We start from the raw sequence: 19482 nt of genomic DNA, 5'->3' as shown, positions 1-19482 counted from the left end.
AGATTTGAAGAAAAGCTGTAGAAAGAGATCGCTGAGAGACATTACAAAAGAGAAAAGCTCATAAGAATGTCACTGGTAAATTAAGGGTTATGATCAGGAAAAAGCTTTAGAATCCGCATTAATATTAGCAAAGCTTTCCAGTGCTGGAGTGAGCTAAGCGGGAAGGCCTGAACTTATTTATATTTTATTTGCTATCCTTTTGGCTGTGGTTTACTTGAACTGTTACTATTGGTTGTGAGAATCTGCCAGTAGGTCTGTGAAGTTGGAGATTGTCACAGTGTTTTAGAGCTATCTTATAGTGTCTCAACTCCTGCGAATTCATTCAAAGGACACATTTAAGATGGCCGTGCCTTGTTTATCAGGCTTCATGACTCTTCATGAGGGCCGACCAAGCTTGTATTATGAGGGCCCAGCTGGTCCCCAGAGATAGTGTGGGTTGTTTTGTGAGTCCATTCCCGGTTTTAGTCTTGTGGTCCGAACAACAGCTCTATTTTAGCGCACTCAGCTCTATGAGACACTTGGGCCCAAATCAGAACATTGCAGAACTCCACTTAACATGAAGACAACTGTTGCTGAGGGCTCAAAATCAAGCCGGTGTCCCTGAAGGACTCTTCAGTTTTCACCTTGAGTAGATCTGTGTCGTGCACGCGCGCACATTCACGAGGCGGGCTGTTCAGCAGGCAAGGTGCAGCGCGGGAGATGAGCGCTGGGCTTTGTAGTGTCAGTAAGCTGTTTTAATTGGACTACGCTCCTGATCATTATTTAAACTAGTAGTGCAGTTTGAGCATTAGCACAAGTCCTCATCCCTACCTCTCAATAAACCATTCAGAAAGCATGGCCGTTTCCTTTCAGCCCAGGAACAGAGGAACAGGGACGAGTGTTAAAAGGAAGGCTGGAGGTTTTCTCCTCTCCTCTACTGCACTGACCTGGCACCATCTTCAGAGAGAAGTGAGCGCGGACAAAAAAGCAGAACAGATGCTCAGAAGTGCTTACAGGTGCCAGGTGTGTTGAAAGAGAAAAGGATGAAGGTGGAACGAGGGAGAGGATGGGTTTGCGGTTGAAATAAATTACATGATTGAATATTATAAGGTCCTTTTAGACTGTAATTTATGATATTAGCCTTTATGATGATGTGTGTGGCTCTCTCTCTCTCTCTCTCTGTATATATATATATATGTACATACACTGTCCTCACCACAGCAGTAAGAAGCTTGTTTCATCACTCCAGTGAAATAAGGGTGTGAATTCAGCTGGAATTTGGCTGGATTCATGTCGTACAGACAGCCAGCTGTCAGAAAGCCAAGCATTTTGTATGTGAGAGCATTCACTTATTTTCTTGAAGTCTAAACTCAACTAGATGTTATAAAACTGGTACTAAATGGTGATTGATCAATACAGGGTTCCAGATGTGTGAAAATACGTTAGTGTACCACCATGACAAGGAATATGAATTCGTGTCAGGGACTATAGTTATTGAATTGGCCTAATAAAATAACATTTTAATAAAAATGTGTTAACTTTTGTGTGATAAAAGTTTTATAGAAAGCAAATTAATTAACCATTTTTAAGATGAGGTGAGAAAAAAAAGTAACACAAGACATTAACAATTGATTAATGCTTTTAGTAGAAGAAAAGTGCTTGTTATTTTTTTTATTTTTTTTGCTAGAAATATATTTCAAAATATTGGATAATTGGTTTAAGATTTGCTCCGTTACTTTAATGTTTTTACAGTTTGATGTTTTTATAATTTTGCATATTATAGTCAAAGTAAAATTACATTTTTGTAGACCATATAGATATAGATATAAATATAGATATATATTGATATATTGCACAGTCTCTAGTATTAGGCTAGTACTTCTGTCCATTCATGCAATCAGTAATGTCTCAGGCTCTGAGCTACAGATAGACAGGAGTTGTGTTTTTTTCCTTATCTCACGTGTTGTCAGATGGATATGAGGGAAACCATGAGTAGGGAACGATGAATGACTGAATCCATCCATGTATGTGGTGTTCAGGGCAGTAAAGCTCTCATACACACTCTCTTACTCTCTGAAAAACTTACTCTCACACCATTTTCATAACAAAAGAGTCTGTTTGTTTTGGCTGCTTTTGTCCGTCTCCAGGCAACCTCTTCAACAGTTCCGTTTTGAAGACTCTACTCGCCACTTTGTATCTGGACGCGAGTATAGACCGGCAGGCCTGTCAGCTAACCTATAGTCCGTAATGCTAGAAATATGAATATTGACTTTACTTAATGATTCTGTTCACAATTCTTTTGATCAAATTGTTTCTGAATGGTATTTCCCTTGCTATTTTGAAATAAGTTTGAACTATGCATAAGCTCCCACTCTAGTCCACCAAGATGGTTTCTGAACATTAACTGCAGAAATGGGTCATCAAGTCATCATTGTCTCAACCATGAGCATATTAAAGCTGTATTCTGTAACTTTTTAGGGTTAAAAATTATCTAAAATAAATGTGAGCAAGTACATAACCAGCCAGTGTTCAAAACTATCTGCTTGCCTTAGCTCGATTCAAAACGATAAGCTTGTAATAATGTTTTTAATTCCAGTAGTACTGGTGGATTTCCACGGGAAATTCGAGCATGTCTTTGCGTCATTACGTCACATCTGTACACATAAAGAAGTTGTCTCGGCTAGTAGGCTATATTGCGTGTGAGGATGTTGGAGGTGGAGATTTATAGCCTTTTCTCACAGCACTTGATATAATTAAACTTATCAATTTGATGGCGGATCCAGAAAGGTTCAAACGACAATCACCTGTGACATCTGGAGATTCACCCATTGTAAAACGCGAAAGACTTCGGAGTGGCTACAGAGAAAAAAAAGAGACTGCAACTGCACGGTTTGACATGATATAAGCGATCGTTAGATTAAATCGGCGCGATTTACTGCAATGCTTTTTGTTTTCCATTAGTTGGTCCGAACAAAAGTGGATGTTACTTGTTCAGATTACATTTTCCGGTGAAAATTCTTATGTTGGTCATACTTTCAAAAAGTAGAATCTGTGATTGCGAATGACAGTATCCACACCGGCGCGGTGACTGACAGTCGCACATTCTCCTCAAATCATTGGATTCATCCGCACTGTGCCGTGCCGAGGCACAACCCACGTAAACTTGATTATTCCGCGAATAACTGCAATTGCAGATTTCGAACAGAGATGGTGACAAAGAGGTAAAACTACGGACTGCAGCTTTAACATCAAGGCACATTTAGCAACTATTATTGAGCAAGTTCAGCATGAATCACAGCAGTATGCACTGGTTGCCCAATCATAATAGACTCATTTTCATATAGAAGATGTTAAAGGTACAGCAATGGCTTGTTTAATTCTAAGAGTCAGAGAGTGAGTTAAAATGGTCACAAACGTAATTACGACTTTTTCTGGACTGCCAACATTTTTCTGGAAAATGTCTCTTAAAAAAAAACAACAGTTTTTTACATTTACTTAAAGTGGACTTTTTTTTCTTTCTTTTTTTGGAAGAAAATTCACCAAAAAAGTAAACATCTGCTTGATTTGAATCATGAGCCAAATTCTGCGTAGTCATAAACTGATCAGACTGGACTTAACTGAAGTTTGTATATATATATGTATATATATATGTATATGTGTATATATGTATATATATATGTATATGTGTATATATATATATATATATATATATATATATATATATATATATATATATATATATATATATATATATATACACACACACACACACACACACACACACACACACACACACACACACACACACACACACACACACACACACACACACACACACACACACACACACACACACACACACACACACACACACACACACACACACACACACACACACACACACACACGTACACGTGCAACCAATGTACTTTTTTTGCGTAGTTTCTGTGTCAACTGTCTGTAAATAGTCAATCCAGACTCTTGATCCATTGTCATTACTGAATGGGTGCAAATCAGGACTGGACTCCATGTTTGACTTGCCCAGTGTGGGACACCATTCCAGTGTCTGTCTTTATAGGAGCTCCATCCTGTGCTCGGGTCTTTGTGTTTGTTGGAGACCAAGGCATAAGTGTGGCTTCCCTCAAACCGCATTGCCCTCTCGTCTATTTGTAAATCTCACATCTGACGTCAGTCTTCACCAAGACTCCACTTTAGTCCCAGCCCAGACTCAGCGTCACTCTGTAGAGCCTATTACTGTAAATGGGATTTGAGCCGGCCAAAGAGTTAAATTTGCTAGATGCTATCTTTTCCCAGGTTAACCGAGAGGCTCGGTGCAGGGGAACAGATTGGGATGTTTTGTCTCTGTCGGGCAAGCTTGAGCCATCTCTATGCATGTCTGAAGAAGAGAAAGACTGGGAAAAGACAGACCAAAGCGTGTTTGAGTGGGCTGTGGAAGATTTGTTGAGAGAGGTAGACTACATGTTAAGAGTGAGAGAAAGAGAGGGAGTGGATGTGTGCGTCTTTCTGGCGTCCCTTTCTTTGTGTGTTGGAGAACTGAGAGGGGTGAGAGGGAAAGCTGAACCAAGCTGAGAAACATTAGCCAAATCTTTCTCTCTCTCACTCATGTTCTGTCACACTCTTGAACTCGCTCGTTTAAACTTCTTTTACTTCCTCCCTCTCTCTCTCTCTCTCTCTCTCTCTCTCTCTCTCTCTCTCTCTCTCTCTCTCTCTCTCTCTCTCTCTCTCTCTCTCTCTCTCTCTCTCTCTCTCTCTCTCTCTCTCTCTCTCTCTCTCTCTCTCTCTCTCTCTCTCTCTCTCTCTCTCTGTTGGCTCAACTTTTCCAACTCTGACCTTCCTTCCTCCTTTTTTCTTTTTTCTTTTGGCTGTTGGGTTTTAAAAGACAAACTGTATCTCCATCTGTCCCTTTCCTCCCAATAATAATAAAACAATAATAATGATAAGAAGAATAATTAAGTAATAATAATTAAATATAATAATTTCAAATAATTAAATCTTGATCAAAAATGATTAAAGAATATTAAAACATTTCTGTTTCTTGAAATAAAGCTGAAATGAAATGATATAAAACATTGACTTCCATGGTATTTTTTTTCTTTCTCCATACTATGGAAGTCAACAGGGCTGTTTTGGGGCTTCAACTGTTTTGTTACCCAAATTCTTCAAAATATCTTATTTTGTGTTCAGCAGAAGAAAGAAATTCATACAGGTTTTTAACAACTTGAGGGTGAGTAAATAATGACAGAATTTCCATTTTGGTACTTTTAAGATGTGTTTTTATTTAGTTTTAACTATTTAACTAAAAAAATATATATAATAATTAAACCTCAATAGTAATATAATATTTAAAAAGGAAATAGGCTATATTTAAACTATAGTATATACATATTACTAAAATAACAATGTTATTTACACCAATGTAACAATTTTTTAATTGAATTAAATTAGAAGTAATAAGGCAACACTAGCTCACACTCTCTCTCTCTCTCGGAGATATGCCTGTTTTTGTAGTGTTTAGGGGGTGAGAGAGGAGCAAGGAATCGTGTGACAGTAGAAGCCAACAATGGATAGATGGGCTCAGGAGGGAAAGGAGGAGCAGGAATGGACAGATAAAGCTGATGCACTCTGGAGCTCAGAGAAAAATCGATAGTAGCCAAGAGGGGGAAGCCTCAGTCCCCTGTATCTCGCTCTCTCTCTCCCTCTCTCCCTCTTCATTTTCCCTGGATCTCTTTCCTTCCCATAACATTACTCAGGACACCTCTTGTGTGCCCCTTCCCCCACAATGACACCAGGATCTCCTCTCGAAATGAGGTCCAGAATGAACGATCTGTGTGCACCAGATGCAGGTAAAAATTGGCTTTGACAAATAAATAAACCATGTTGCAGTTGCATCAAGTTACTGGCCATCTGCTGATTAAGTTGAACTGCATGATCATCTGAGCCTCGCAGATTACAGTGACGGCACAATCCAAACTGAGACCATCAAAATAAAGACGACGTTTGTCACGGCTTCAGTGGGAAATTTACCTTCATCTAGCACGCATTGTAGCTGTCGATTTAAAACAAAGCACAAAACAAAACTGTAAACTGAATTTTAATGTCATTTAAAAAAAAAAAAAGTGATCAAATTAAATTAAAGATTTTTACATTGTTACAAAACAACTAAACAACTTTTTATTTATCAAAAAATCCTGAAAAATTGCACTGTTTCCACAAAAATATTAAGTAGCATGAACATTTTCAACATGTTTCTTGAGCACCAAATCAGCAATATATTTATGTAAAAATTATGTAATCATTTTATTAAATTATAATTTAGTATTCACTTTATGGCTTTCACCACCAACTACCTCATATACATATCATGATTCAAGTGCATCAGGGTGCATCCGTATAATGATTGCGATTAAATTTGGGCCAAATGCACGATAGAGACCTGTGATTGCATTGGTACAGTGCTGCATTATTGCATATTAGTCAGAGGTGTATAATGTTCCCTGTATTGATATGTCCTTTAAAAAATGAGCAATTGACTCTGTCCCAGTCTGTGTCCCTCTATCTTCTGCAGAGTGTCTTGCTTGCAGTTCAATTCAAATTTTATTCTTGTTCTTTCCCTTTGTGGGCCTCTTTCTCTTCCTCTTTCCCTTCTTCCCCCTTCTTGCGTTTCCCTTCATTATCATCGCAAAAGTGGGTGTACTGGTCATTTGGTGTCTCGTACATCATGTACCCCTTGTATCCTTCACAACATGTCATCGATGAGTTTGTCCTGTTACTGTGGACTGAAAATGCGTCAATGTTGCTACAGTCTAACAGAACAACCACAGGAAACGTTACACACAAACAGCAGTCAGGCTTCAGAAGCAAGTTATGATTCTGACTGAAACGGTTTTTATCTGTCCAGTTTTATTTAGCGACCTTTCGTATTGGGGCTTAATTTCTTTGCATTGAAATAAACACATTTTTATGCTTTTTTTTTTTTTGAGATACGGTATTTAGTTGTCCATGGCAACGGCTGGCATGACTACAGAGGGCTTTAAATATTGAGAAACTGAAATCATCATTACTCTGCAAGATAATTTTAATTTTAAATTTGTTAGTCTGTCAGATATTTCATTGTTTCTGTCAGCATGAAAATGTACCTTTTAGTGCAAAGACATCTCTAGTTGATGACTCGTCTGTCTGGTAGACTAATGATGGTTTAATTAGTAACATTCAGGCACACACAGCCCATGTTCACACTGAGGCTAAATATGAGTCTCACTCCTCACCTAAGTGCATTTATTTTTTCTTTTTTTTTTTCTTTTCTTTTTTTTTTTTTTAAATACACCAAGTTAGATTATGGCAGTGACAACCAGATTTAAGATGTCCTTCTTTGCATTATTTCAAAACACACCTACTTTCCTACTTGTTTAAGAATGTTTTCAGATTTTCTTGATGTGTTTTAAATTTTGTTGATTCTTTTATTATTGTTGTTATTATTATTATTATTATTATTCTGTAATGTATGAAGCCCCTAAAAGGACATGGTATTTTTATATATATATATATATATATATAATATTTTTTTTTTTTTTTTTTTTTTTTTTTTTTTTGCAATCACAAAGTTTCTCGAGGGAACACAAATGTTTTTGCGGCAAAGTTTTCGTGGGCGAAAGCAAAAACATTGAAATATTATAATTTTTTTCCTCCCATCTAATTTGCCAATCACGTGTCCCTTTAGGGTCTCCGTAGAAATGTGACCTTGGAAAAGATGCTTATATATATATATATATATATATTTAAAAAAAATTTATTTAAGATTTATTATTATTGTTATTAGCTTATTTTTTATTTAATTATTTAGATGGTGAATCTTACAATTAAGCAGCCATGATTGCCATGTTTTAATGGGGATGGATTTTAGAGTGAACTTTTAACCTTGCCTCCAGTTGCTTTGAGACTTGTATCACACTAAAGTGTTCATCATGCTGTCAGGACAAACCCTTTCGGTAGTTAATTCATTCCTTTTAATGCACCACTGCTAAAAAATATTCAAAATTGAAACTCTTGATAAACTAGACAGCCTCACTTTGGATGGATTAATTGGTTGTTTGAGATGGTTGTCTAGTAGTTAAATGATATGGTGTCAATATCCTCCTCATACCCATGGATATCTCTCTCTCTCTCGCTCCCTCTCTCTCCCTGTTATCTCAGTGTCGTCAGTCACTCCTTGCTTCACTCACTCGCTCTGTCATTGAGAGAAAAGAGACTGAAAAAAAACGTATGGTGACAGAAAAAAATAGAAGCACGAGTTCAAATAAAAAGCTTTTTTTGTGGGCACTTCACACACTCCTCGCTCATACACACAAGCGTCCTTGTCCTTGAAGAGTTTTATTTTTATTTTATGGATTGTTCAAGGGTAATCCTGTGCTCGTCTGATGAAACGTTCACAGAGACACTGGAAACACGCAAACAAACACAGACGGGCAAAAAAAATAATATTTTGAAACTCAAAAACAAAGACCCAAAGAAAACAAAAGGCTTTGGATGTATTGTCATGAAAGCACCATACTATAATCTAGGATTAATCTCTCTCTCTCTCTCTCTCTCTCTCTCTCTCTCTCTCTCTCTCTCTCTCTCTCTCTCTCTCTCTCTCTCTCTCTCTCTCTCTCTCTCTCTCTCTCTCTCTCTCTCTCTCTCTCTCTCTCTCTCTCTCTCTCTCTCTCTCTCTCTCTCTCTCTCTCTCTCTCTCTCTCTCTCTCTCTCTCTCTCTCTCTCTCTCTCTCTCTCTCTCGTTCCATCACTACAATAACATGTCGTCGTCATCATCAATGGACGGACTTTAACTGTCAAAACCTCTAGAGCACCTTTATCGTTTAATTAGCAAGACTGACCCAAGTAAATACGGTTTATCCTTTACAAACAACAACTGTATTACAAGAGCTTATAGTGCTGCATTAAACAGTATAGAGATAATTTGGGTTGTGTGAATGTGATTATATGATGGTGATTGTGATTACGTTTATTGTAATAACACACCAGGCAAGATTAAAGTATTGCCCAGATGTCTCAACATGCTGCTGATATCCTGTAAAGCTGCTGGATCAAGAGTCTGTTTTTGGGCCTGTTGAAACTGTTGACTGCCAAACATTGCATACAAGCTGTAAATAATTATGCTGCATCACATGGTTATAGTGTTTTAGCTGCTTCAATACACTTGGCTGTTGAGTTAACTGTTCTTGTGCTGTCTCTAGGTGCAATGGGAGGAGTATACCACTATCATTCAGAGCATGCATGTGCAGACGCCACTGACAAGGTAAGACATCAATACTAACATAGACTAACAATCAACCAAATTCTTCATGTTTAACATTGGCTTTTGCAGAGCATTTTGTAGTACTACTCAAGGTGCTACAAATGAAATGCCCATGACTGCAATGTCTCCATTTAAATTACAATTCAGTGTGTGTTTTTGTGAAGTTTTATCTGGTATAACATTGTTTATATAAGCTATTTTTTCAATGTTAAAATACTTTCTCCTACACTGACTAATGTGCAGAGACTAAGGCAAGTTGTGCAAAACCAGGTGTAGTCTTAATTCTTGAACTAGTGACTCTTGTGAGTCAGTTCTTTTTGGTGATTCAAACATATACTCCTCCTAGCTTATTTTGTTGTGTTGTACTTTAGGCTAATGAGATTTTAAATCAGCGTAATTCCTTACTGGTAACTGTTAATATGACAATGTGCATTTAAACGTTTGCCAATAATATTTTATAAAAAAAATGAATGAGATGTTTGTTTAGAATTGTTTTATTAAATATACTTAATGTCAGTTATTGGATCGCATTCATTTCTACATATAACGTTCAAAAGTTTGGGGTCAGTAAGATTTCTTTTCTTAAATTATTACTTTTATTCAGCATGAAGGTATTAAATTGATCAAAAGTGGCAGTTAATAATACAAGTTAGAAAAGGTTGTAAATGCTGTTCTGTTAAACAAAGTATCTTGAAAAAAAAATGATCACTGTTTCTACAAAAGATATTAAGCAGATCATTTGTTTTCAGCATTGATAAATGTTTCTAGAACACCGAATCAGCCTATTAGAATGATTCTGAAGGGTCATGTGACCCTGAAGACTGGAGTAATGAAATGTAGCCTGTCCGTCGCAGGAGTAAATTGCGTTTTAGAATATTTAAAAATAGAATATTTGTGCTGTATTTATTGATCAAATAAATGCAGTTTTGTGAGACTTCTTTCAAAACATTGAAATATCTTACTGACCCCAAACTGTTGAAAAGTAGTGTACTAAAAATAATTATTGATATATTATGAATGAATATGAACAATGAACTGAATTGAACTGTTCTGGTATATGTTGGGAAATGTGATGTTCTGTCATTGCTGGCCTTTTAAAATCAAGAGCGAGAGGGAGGGTAGATGGTGCTAAAAACAAAAGGCAGTTCCTGCCCAGTTTTACTCCACGGTGTTTACAGTCAAAGGGAGGAGGAGGGCTAGCTGACTGAAGCTCTGTGATTGGCCACAACGGCCTCTGGGGGCGGACCCGGCCCTGTGAGGGAGGGAAAGGGGGAGGGGAGGAATGCGAGCGGGCGGCGGGAGAGGAAGAAGGGATGATGTGAGAGCGAGAGAGAGAAAGAGGAAAGCATGGAAAGGGGGAGCGGGGGCACTAATGATTTCACCTCCAGCTGTGGGACACGGAGAGAGGGGAACAGTGGCTTAGAAATGGATGGCTGTCGAAATGAAGGGAGTGGAAAAAGACCGATGGGGCTGTGTTGGTGCGAGCGAGAGACTGAGTTATGGCCGAATGAAACTAAGGGAATGTAGTCTGTATTTCTGAGAGGATTTTGCTCCATAAAAAAAAAAAACTTTAATGCTTTTGCTTAGCGGCAGAAATGAAACCAGGCCAACAACCCTTACTGTTTCCTGTTTTTGACAAATGTGTGAGAGAGAGAGACAGCACACACACACACACACACAGAACAGAAGAGTGTTTGGGCCCGTGGGTAACTGCATCTCATCCTGTGTGTGCTGACTGTTCAGAACTAAACAAAGCATATTTTGGGGTGTGTGGAGCCGTTTTGAAAGCTTTGTGCTCGCTGCTGGCCGTCTATATGAACAGCAGAACGGGACGTGTTGGCTCTTGGGAGGTCCTGAATATAGAGTGCTGAAACTGAGACGTGTGTGAGTGTGTGTGTCCATTCCTAGGCCTCCGCACAGGCAGAAACAAGCTCGCCATGGTGTAGAATGTGGAGGCGGCCTCAAATGGGTTTGCCTGTCAGAGGGAGGAAAAGAGGGAGGAGAAATGAAAGGCTGGAAAATAATGAGATTGAGGAGATGAGGGGGACCCGCTTATTCGGAGCACTTTCATAAAGTCCCAGCGTTTGAAGAGCAGTCACCCAGCGCAAGGACTCTATAGACTCAGCCTATTAAATATTAAAGTATTACACTGAAACAGAAGCACATTGTGGCATGTGAGAATGTGGAATCTCCTGCTGATTGTTTCGGGAGGTTGGAAAATATGGCATCTCGTGATGTCGGTGCCTAGTTCAGACCTTTCATATTTCCCCTCCAGATGCATTTGTTATTTGAGAGCATATAAATGTTCAATCTACGCTCTAAAAAATGCTGGGTTGTTTCAACCCATGTTTGGGTCAAATATGGACAAACCCAACCATTGGTTTAAATAAAAAAAAAAAAATAATAATAATAATTAACCCAATGGTTGGGTTTGTCCATAATGACCCAAACATGGGTTGAAACAACCCAGCATTTTTTACTAAGTATTGTTAATGGGTAGGGATGGGTCACACTGGCACAGTAACAGCTGACTATTAACCTTAATAAAAACAACAACAATAATAATAATAAAAAATAAAAAAAATTATTGTTTTATATAATTTATTTATTTAGTTATTTAGTCAGCTGTCCATTGTGACCCATCCCAATTGCGAACATGTACGTTAATATTTTTACCAGACAGTATATCCAACAAATTTTGAATGGTTAGTAGTTTGATTTCTAACATTATTCTCTCAACAGACATTTACATCGATAGTCTGGCGTTATGATTTATTTGATTTTGGTGTACTGTGGAGTGGGTAAAACTGTTTTTAATAGCAGGCTAGCAGATACCGTTGACTCGCGCTAGCCTAGCACCGGCGAACTATGCAACTGGAAGGACTGGATGAAAAATGTTGAAAACTGTCCACTGATAAATAACACACAGGCTAACTTGGAAATGATGTCTGATGTCCAAAATCCTGAACCACCCCTTTAAGGTAGATCATTAAACCGTTACTCTGCCATAGAAGTCTGAAATCAGTTTTGTTAGGTACCTTTATGTAAATGCAAACGCTGCCTGCTAAGTCACTGCCTGATAAGGCAACAAGCCAGCCGCCTAAGCTTTCGGACGCAGCCCTGGAGTTTTTCAACTTGGTGTTTCAAATCAGAAGTCAAATCCTCCAAATCGTTCAGTGCTAGTATAAGCTGTTGTGCAATCATATGTTCATTTTTAGTGGCGTAGTTGAGTTAGCTGGCTTGAATTAAGCAGTTTTTACATAAATTGTCCTCAGTCATAGAATTGTTAAACTGAATTGGTATCAGAACCAGAATCTGTAAATCCCTTATGATTCCCAGCCCTAGTTATCCACAGCAGTGCTGACTGTCCTCAGATCGCAGGGATATATTGGCTGGGTGTTCAGCACTTTGCCAAGCTCCTTCACAATAGCAGCGGTTATTCCCTGTAGATAGTGCAGCCCCCCAGGCAGAGAGGGCTTGGTATTTGTTGAGCATGTGATGGCGGGTCCTGGAGCTGTAGTTTAAGCAGGATGTTGAGCTCTCTCATAATCGTGTGGCACTAAGGACTATTTTATGCTCTGCTACAATGAATAAGGTCAAAATGCGAGACCACCGAGTATGTTAGAAGTTTTTGGTAATCTTCTCATAACATGTTAAGTCCACACGCATGTTCAGATTTTGTTCTCCAAACCCCTCACCCACCCGCCTCCCCCAAACACGGATGTACGACCCCATTAATGTTTCATACTAATGGACCTGTCTGACTGGGTTTAGACAGATGTGTGCGTCTGTGTGTGTTTGCGTCGCGCATCTTGGTTGCTGTTTGGCTTTGCCCTCAAGTGCTCGTGTGATCCTGTGACTTTACCTGCATTTGTGCGTTTTTTTAACACCTTGTAATTTGCGTGTGTGTTTACTTGGCTGTAAGTTGAGGACAAATTTGACAAAACCAGCCTTTAGGGACATATATTAGTATCTAATAACTAATTAACTAATAAATAACTAATTGTAATTATAATGTAATATTAAATATCATGTACAATAAATATTATATTAGGGTTAGTCTACAGTAGTTATAAATGACTATTTCTAATTATAAGTTTATAAAATATGTGTTGCAATTATAATGTAATATATTAATTAAATATAATATATAATAGTTATGTTAAGGTAAATAATACTAATACTAATAATATTTATTTTTATTTTTATTATTATTATTATTATTTATTAATTATTATTATTATTATTATTATTATTATTATTATTATTATTATTATTATTATTATTATTATTATTTAAACGGTACAACTGTAGATATTTCTCATTTACATATAAATTTAATTTATGTATTTTATGTTCCATGTGTTAAAATGTTCTCTGTTTTTTTGTATTCTACAATTAATAATATATAACATCTATATATACATTTAATATTTGACATTTAAATGACTGGTTTAGGATATTTTGAGTATGTGTCCATCCAGTGTGTGTGTGTGTGTGTGTGTGGACAGTTACTGTTTTTGGACGGTTGTGTTTAAATGTCCTGAGGCTGTGTTCCAGGCGCTGTTCATAGTTCATCATTTTCAGTCGTACACTTTCCCCCTCTGAGCCCCACCCTGCTGCACCCTGAGGCATCACTCCTATCCATCCATCCATCCATCCATCCACTCTCCCCCTCCAGCCCCAGTTTCTCATCCTTCCCTTCACTTTCCTCTCCCCTGCCCTCCTCCCATGACTCTGAAGAAACCGTAGGACTGAGGGAAGACTAGTCAGAGCTCACTCTCTGGACTCTTTCCTTTGTCTGAACTCAAAAAGTGTGAAATAAACTGAATGTATGAACTATGAAAAATAGTAACATGGTACAATATTGTTTTGTCAGAAGAACCATTTTACATGTTCAAAATCCAATAAAAGTCCAAGAATCTCACTTTCATAAAATCAATGGCCAGCTGTGTAATTGTTTTCGAATGTTTCTTAGTCTTTTCAAGTGTAGTCAGACCACAGTGGAAAGCTCCAGAATGTTCATTATAAAGTTGTCAAACAGGCCGACAGTGTGACCATATGGCCGTCAGAACAGGAGAGGCATTTCAACATGCTTGTAGTTTTAATATCCAATTTTAGAGCAAGGCTGTTAAAACTTCCATAGCTGCGCTGAAAATGACATCTTCATCTTTCCAAGACCCTGTTCTAGTAAATCACTGTGTCCGTATATAAAATGAATTTCCCATGAAGAATTCAGAACAGTGGGATTGTTGTTTCCTTTTTTGATTTAAGTGATTTGATCGTCCTGAGTGTAGTGTAGTACCTACCGAATCTAGTAATGTGGTGTGAATATATACATTTTTATGTTTGTTTTTCATTATTCAATGGTTATACATTTTTAGTAGATAATTTAAAATGATTAAGCCAACAAAGTTAAAGTATAATTTGTGAGGTTAAATATCAACTCCGTTAAAACACCCAGACTCTTGTTTATCAGTAAATGATGAAAAAAGTTCTATTTGACATCTAATTTATTCATAAATCAAACTCTGATTATTATTTCTTCGTATAAAACCTTGATTTATTGACTAGCGGTCAAAGATTTGTGGTCTGTAAGATTTTAGAGGCTGCATTTATTTGATCAAAAATACAGTAAGAACAGAAATATTGATGTTTGTTTGTTTGATGAATGTTTCTAATTTTAATAAGTAATTTATTCCTGTGATGACACACCTGAATTTTCAGCATCACTAATCTAGTCTTCAGTGTCACATGATCCTTCAGAAATCATTCTAATATGATGATTTGTTGCTCAAGAAACATTTCTTATTATTATCAATGTTGAAACAGTTGTGCTGCTTAATATTTAGGTGGAAACTGATCCTTATATATACACACTTCAAAAGAACAGCATTTATTATTATTCAGTAACATATTTGCTGTCTATGATTAATAACCTATGATTATGAATATGATTTACCTATGATTAATTTAATGCATCTTTGCTGAATAAGTGTTGCATGAAATATCGTCATCTTTATTTTATTTTACTTTCTTGTAATAGATGAGATGGTTGTAGATGGTAATGGATGAGATGAAAAACAAAGTTGCAGAAGACCAAAAAAATAATATTTTTAAATGTGTATAATAATATTTGTGTGTGAGAGTGTGTACACTGCATACTGTAGGTTGATGTCAGTGTTCTGAATGGGATTTGGCAGCTGACTCACGTTGCTTTGCAAGGTCTCACCTCTCACACAGAGAGATGTAAAGAAGTGTCTGCTGGAAGTCTAAGCAGATCGAAGTGACATTTTTACCACATGGAAAATGAGATGAGGGGGAATATATGGTGTATCTGTTTCAAGAGACATTCAAATAAACCTGACTCAAATCCATATGCAGATAAGTCTAGCCTGCTCCCCAGCTGTTTCCTGTTACTGATTTCTCACACACACAAAAAGCCTTTCCTGGTGTCAACGGCTGCTCTCTGTATCTCCACACTTGGCTTAACCCTGTTTTGTGAGCTCACCTTACCACCCACAACGAGTCTCTCTCTCTCTCTCTCCCTCTACCTCTACCTCTACCTCTACCTCTACCTCTCTCTCTCTCTCTCTCTCTCTCTCTCTCTCTCTCTCTCTACCTCTCTCTCTCTACCTCTCTCTCTCTCTCTCTCTCTCTCTACTGTCCATTTGTTTGCATCTACCATGTGATTCTAACTGAAGTTGCACTTGTGATATTTTAAGATGTTCCTCTAGTTTGCATCTTAAAAGCCTTACAGAGACGTGTGTGGGTTTGTGTTTGAAAAGTTTGTCTGAGTAACTTGTTAGTCATCCGAAAGTGCTTTAAGAAAGTCAGTCGTCCCTTTTCTGATCTTGCCCCTTGTTAAACTATGACTCTTCCCAACTGAGTAGGCCCAGGTTTTGACAAGCTCAAAAGGCCATAAAGTGTGTGTGTGTGTGTTTAGTCATGAGTGAGCACGTGTGTGTTGACTTCCAGTAAGAGGCGAGTGTTAGATGAAGCTGCATGTTACACATACTGACTCATGTGTCGCTGCATGTTTCTCCATGTCTTAGAGGAGATGGCTGTCTTGAGATGAATGAGTTTGTGTAACACCGGCTGAGCAAGTGTGCGTGTTGAGCAACAAGCCATGGGTTTCCTCAAACTTTCGGGAAGTGACCTCACACTGCCTTAGGCAACAGAGGCATTGATATAATTGACAGGAAATGCCACTAATGCCGTCAGGCACAAAAGCTGCTTGTGCTCTCATTGGGCAATACCAATTAGCATATGTACAAAAAATATATATTTGTTCACAAAACTGTGGTACAAAACTACTCCTTTTTGTGCTGTATTTTATTTTTTGTCCAGTGGTGAGCAATATTTATTATAACATTATTAGAAATGTAATGTTAATTGTTGTTGTTGTTACGCTCAACTAGCATATGTGCAAGGTAAAAAAAAATGTTTAATCTTTTTTTGCATTAAATATTCACAAACAAAGCTTCTCATATAGTGGGAGAGGAATTATATTTATAATCTGTGTGACTGATTGACTTCTGTGAAACACGAAAGGAAATATTTAGCAGAATGTTTAAGCTGTTTTGAATCCGATGAAGGCTGTCAAGCTCAAAAAGCACCAGAAATTAGTGGACAACTCATGTTTAAAGTCTTCTGATGTCAGATGATAGGTATATGTGAAGAACAGTCTGAAATTCACTGATAAACCATTTTAGCTTAGCTTTCAGAGCTCATTTGCGCTTCCACATTCAAACTTAGCTTGACATTTTAAACACATTTTTGGGTGAACTGTTTCTATAAGTGCATAAAAAAACTGTAGTACCAAGAGTAATGATGCAGTTTGATTGGTATGTAATTGTAGATGAGTTAATGAGCGATTTACTGTGTTTTGTCCCTCAGACGGAGGATTCTCCTAGTCCGAAGAGACAGCGTCTTTCCCAGCAGTCTGTATTGGAGTTTACCTCGGCCCCTCCTTCCACACCCTCACCACCAATCAGACCATGGGAGCTTCCGCCCAGTCGCAGGCCACACCCCTATCCCCACCCACACTACCACCCCGAGCGCTGCCACACACCTGCACGGCACAGACGCAGGTATGCTGTGTGTTAGTTGACTGCTAGTACTAATTGCTGGCATGATTAGCTGTCAGCTCATGCTGTGCTGTGACATTTGTCTGTTTGTTTGTATAATGCATTGTTTCAAAGCAGTTTCAAAATGGATTACTGTATTTTGAATTATATCAATTACTGTGCTGGAAAATTACTAATTTTAGGGGGAAAGCCCATGATTCTTGTCTTTTCTTTAGTTATTTAGTCCCTCAGTGAGCATTATAAATACTAGAGCTGGTTATTAGAACGGAATAATATAATAATAATAATAATTGATTTATTTAGTGAATGTTAAAGATGGCTATTTTTGTACAAATAGTTTTTATTAAATGCATAAATGAACATTAAATACAGCCAATGAATATATTATGTGATATTAAATACTATATCATTATCCTCTGGCTGTATTGAATGTTTATTTATGTTTAATAAAAACTATCTATACAAAAATAACCTTCTTTAACATTCACTAAATGTAAAAAAAAAAAAAAAAAAAAAACTATGATATGTGATATGATGTATGAATGGTAATAATGTTTTAAAACACAATTTTTATATAAATAAACATTTAGTGCAGCCAATGGATATATTATTATATAGACATATTACATTTAGTGAATGTTTATGTTTTTATTTTATTTTTATTATTTACAATATTGTAGGCCTTTTATATAAGCATTCAGTTTTACATTATAAATAAAGGTGACTCTTTCTGTGCAGTCCTCCAGTGCGGCGTCAGCGTGGCCGACGAGAGCGTCTGTCAAGGCACCATCCCCCTCATGGTTCCCCGGGTGGGGGGCAAGATGAAAACTACCGCCACCCTCCTCACCCACATTCTCTTCATCCCTACGGCCAGCCACCATCCCACCCTCCACCCGGCCTTGATGAGCCCCGGGCCTTTCACCCACCCACGCTCTCGCCACGGTTATTGCACCCGCCACAGCAGGGCGCCATGGTGATGGACCTCCATGAGCAGGTTAGAGGGTTGGGGCGGGAGCTCAGTGTTTCAGTGAGATCATAACGGGGCTTATTGAGCAGCAGTATTAAGCAGACTATGATGTCCTATATCCAGTGTTGGGGAAAGTTACTTTGAAAAGTAATGCATTACAATATTGCGTTACTTCCTTAAAAAGTAACTAATTGCGCTACTTAGTTACTTTTTTAGGAAAGTTTTGCGTTACGTTACTTTTCCGTTACTTTTTTTCGGTTGGGCTTGTTTTTTTTATTATAACAAGTTATATTTTAAGGCAAATGTAAAGACCCTTTCACACCAATATTGAAATAATAAGCCTCAGGCTGAAGGAAATGCAAATTCACACGTGTAGAGTAGAGGGCACAGCTCAAGCAAACCTTTCAGCTGTGCTGCCATTCTGGATAACGGAAGAATAGGATGCAGGAGAAAAAAAGTTTAACACTTAAAGTTACACCTACAAAAAAAATCTGGTCATTTTTGGTTTAAAATGAATCATCCAAGGTCAGTAGCAAGTACATTGGTCAAAAGTGAGATTAAATGTGTTAAAAATAATGTATGTTTTATTTAACATATTTAGTTATTGGAGGTTTGCATAGGATTCTGATCCTGCATTTCACTGATTTCATTCATTTTGAGGAATATTGAATCTTTTTTGTGTGCAAGTGAGATGAGTAAATGCACGCTCAAATTTAGTCTAGAACTACAATAACCATCATGTTTACACACAACGCCTCTGCATTTCGGTTTGTCTCAACATGGGGACAAGACAGCTTTCAGTCAATAAATGGGAAAACTTGCGTTACGTATTTCAAAATAACTCTACTAGTTACTTTACTAGTTACTTGAAAAAGTAATCTGATTACGTAACTCAAGTTTCTTGTAATGAGTTACCCCCAACACTGCCTATATCATAACTTTTTTTGTGTGTGTGAGAGACGCGTACCCCCACATCTCTAGTGGAAATGTGTGTTGTTGTTTTTTCAAATCTCACGTCTGTCGCCACTTGTCTCAGTTTCCAGGTCCAATCGATGTCAGATGTCAAAAGCAAACAACAAACAACAAACGGTGCTAATAAACACTCCCGCTATGCTGTAGTACTACCGAAAAAT

The 19482-nt window shown here is 37.6% G+C and overlaps 1 protein-coding gene across 1 annotated transcript in view; it reads left to right on the top strand.

Moving 5' to 3' along the window:
* rnf38 (ring finger protein 38) overlaps positions 1-19482 on the top strand; it is a 31649-nt gene that overhangs the window by 6283 nt on the left and 5884 nt on the right. The window contains exons 3-5 of the mRNA XM_079853927.1: positions 9231-9292; positions 17192-17385; positions 18121-18376. Coding sequence (XP_079710053.1) covers positions 9231-9292; positions 17192-17385; positions 18121-18376 — 512 coding nt within the window. The remainder of the gene's footprint in view (positions 1-9230; positions 9293-17191; positions 17386-18120; positions 18377-19482) is intronic.

This window comes from Squalius cephalus, assembly GCF_949319135.1.
Source record: "Squalius cephalus genome assembly, chromosome: 2".
NCBI classification, from domain to species: Eukaryota; Metazoa; Chordata; class Actinopteri; order Cypriniformes; family Leuciscidae; genus Squalius; species Squalius cephalus.
Note: the sequence above shows the minus strand (reverse complement) of the source record. Positions and strands in the feature narration are given on the sequence as shown.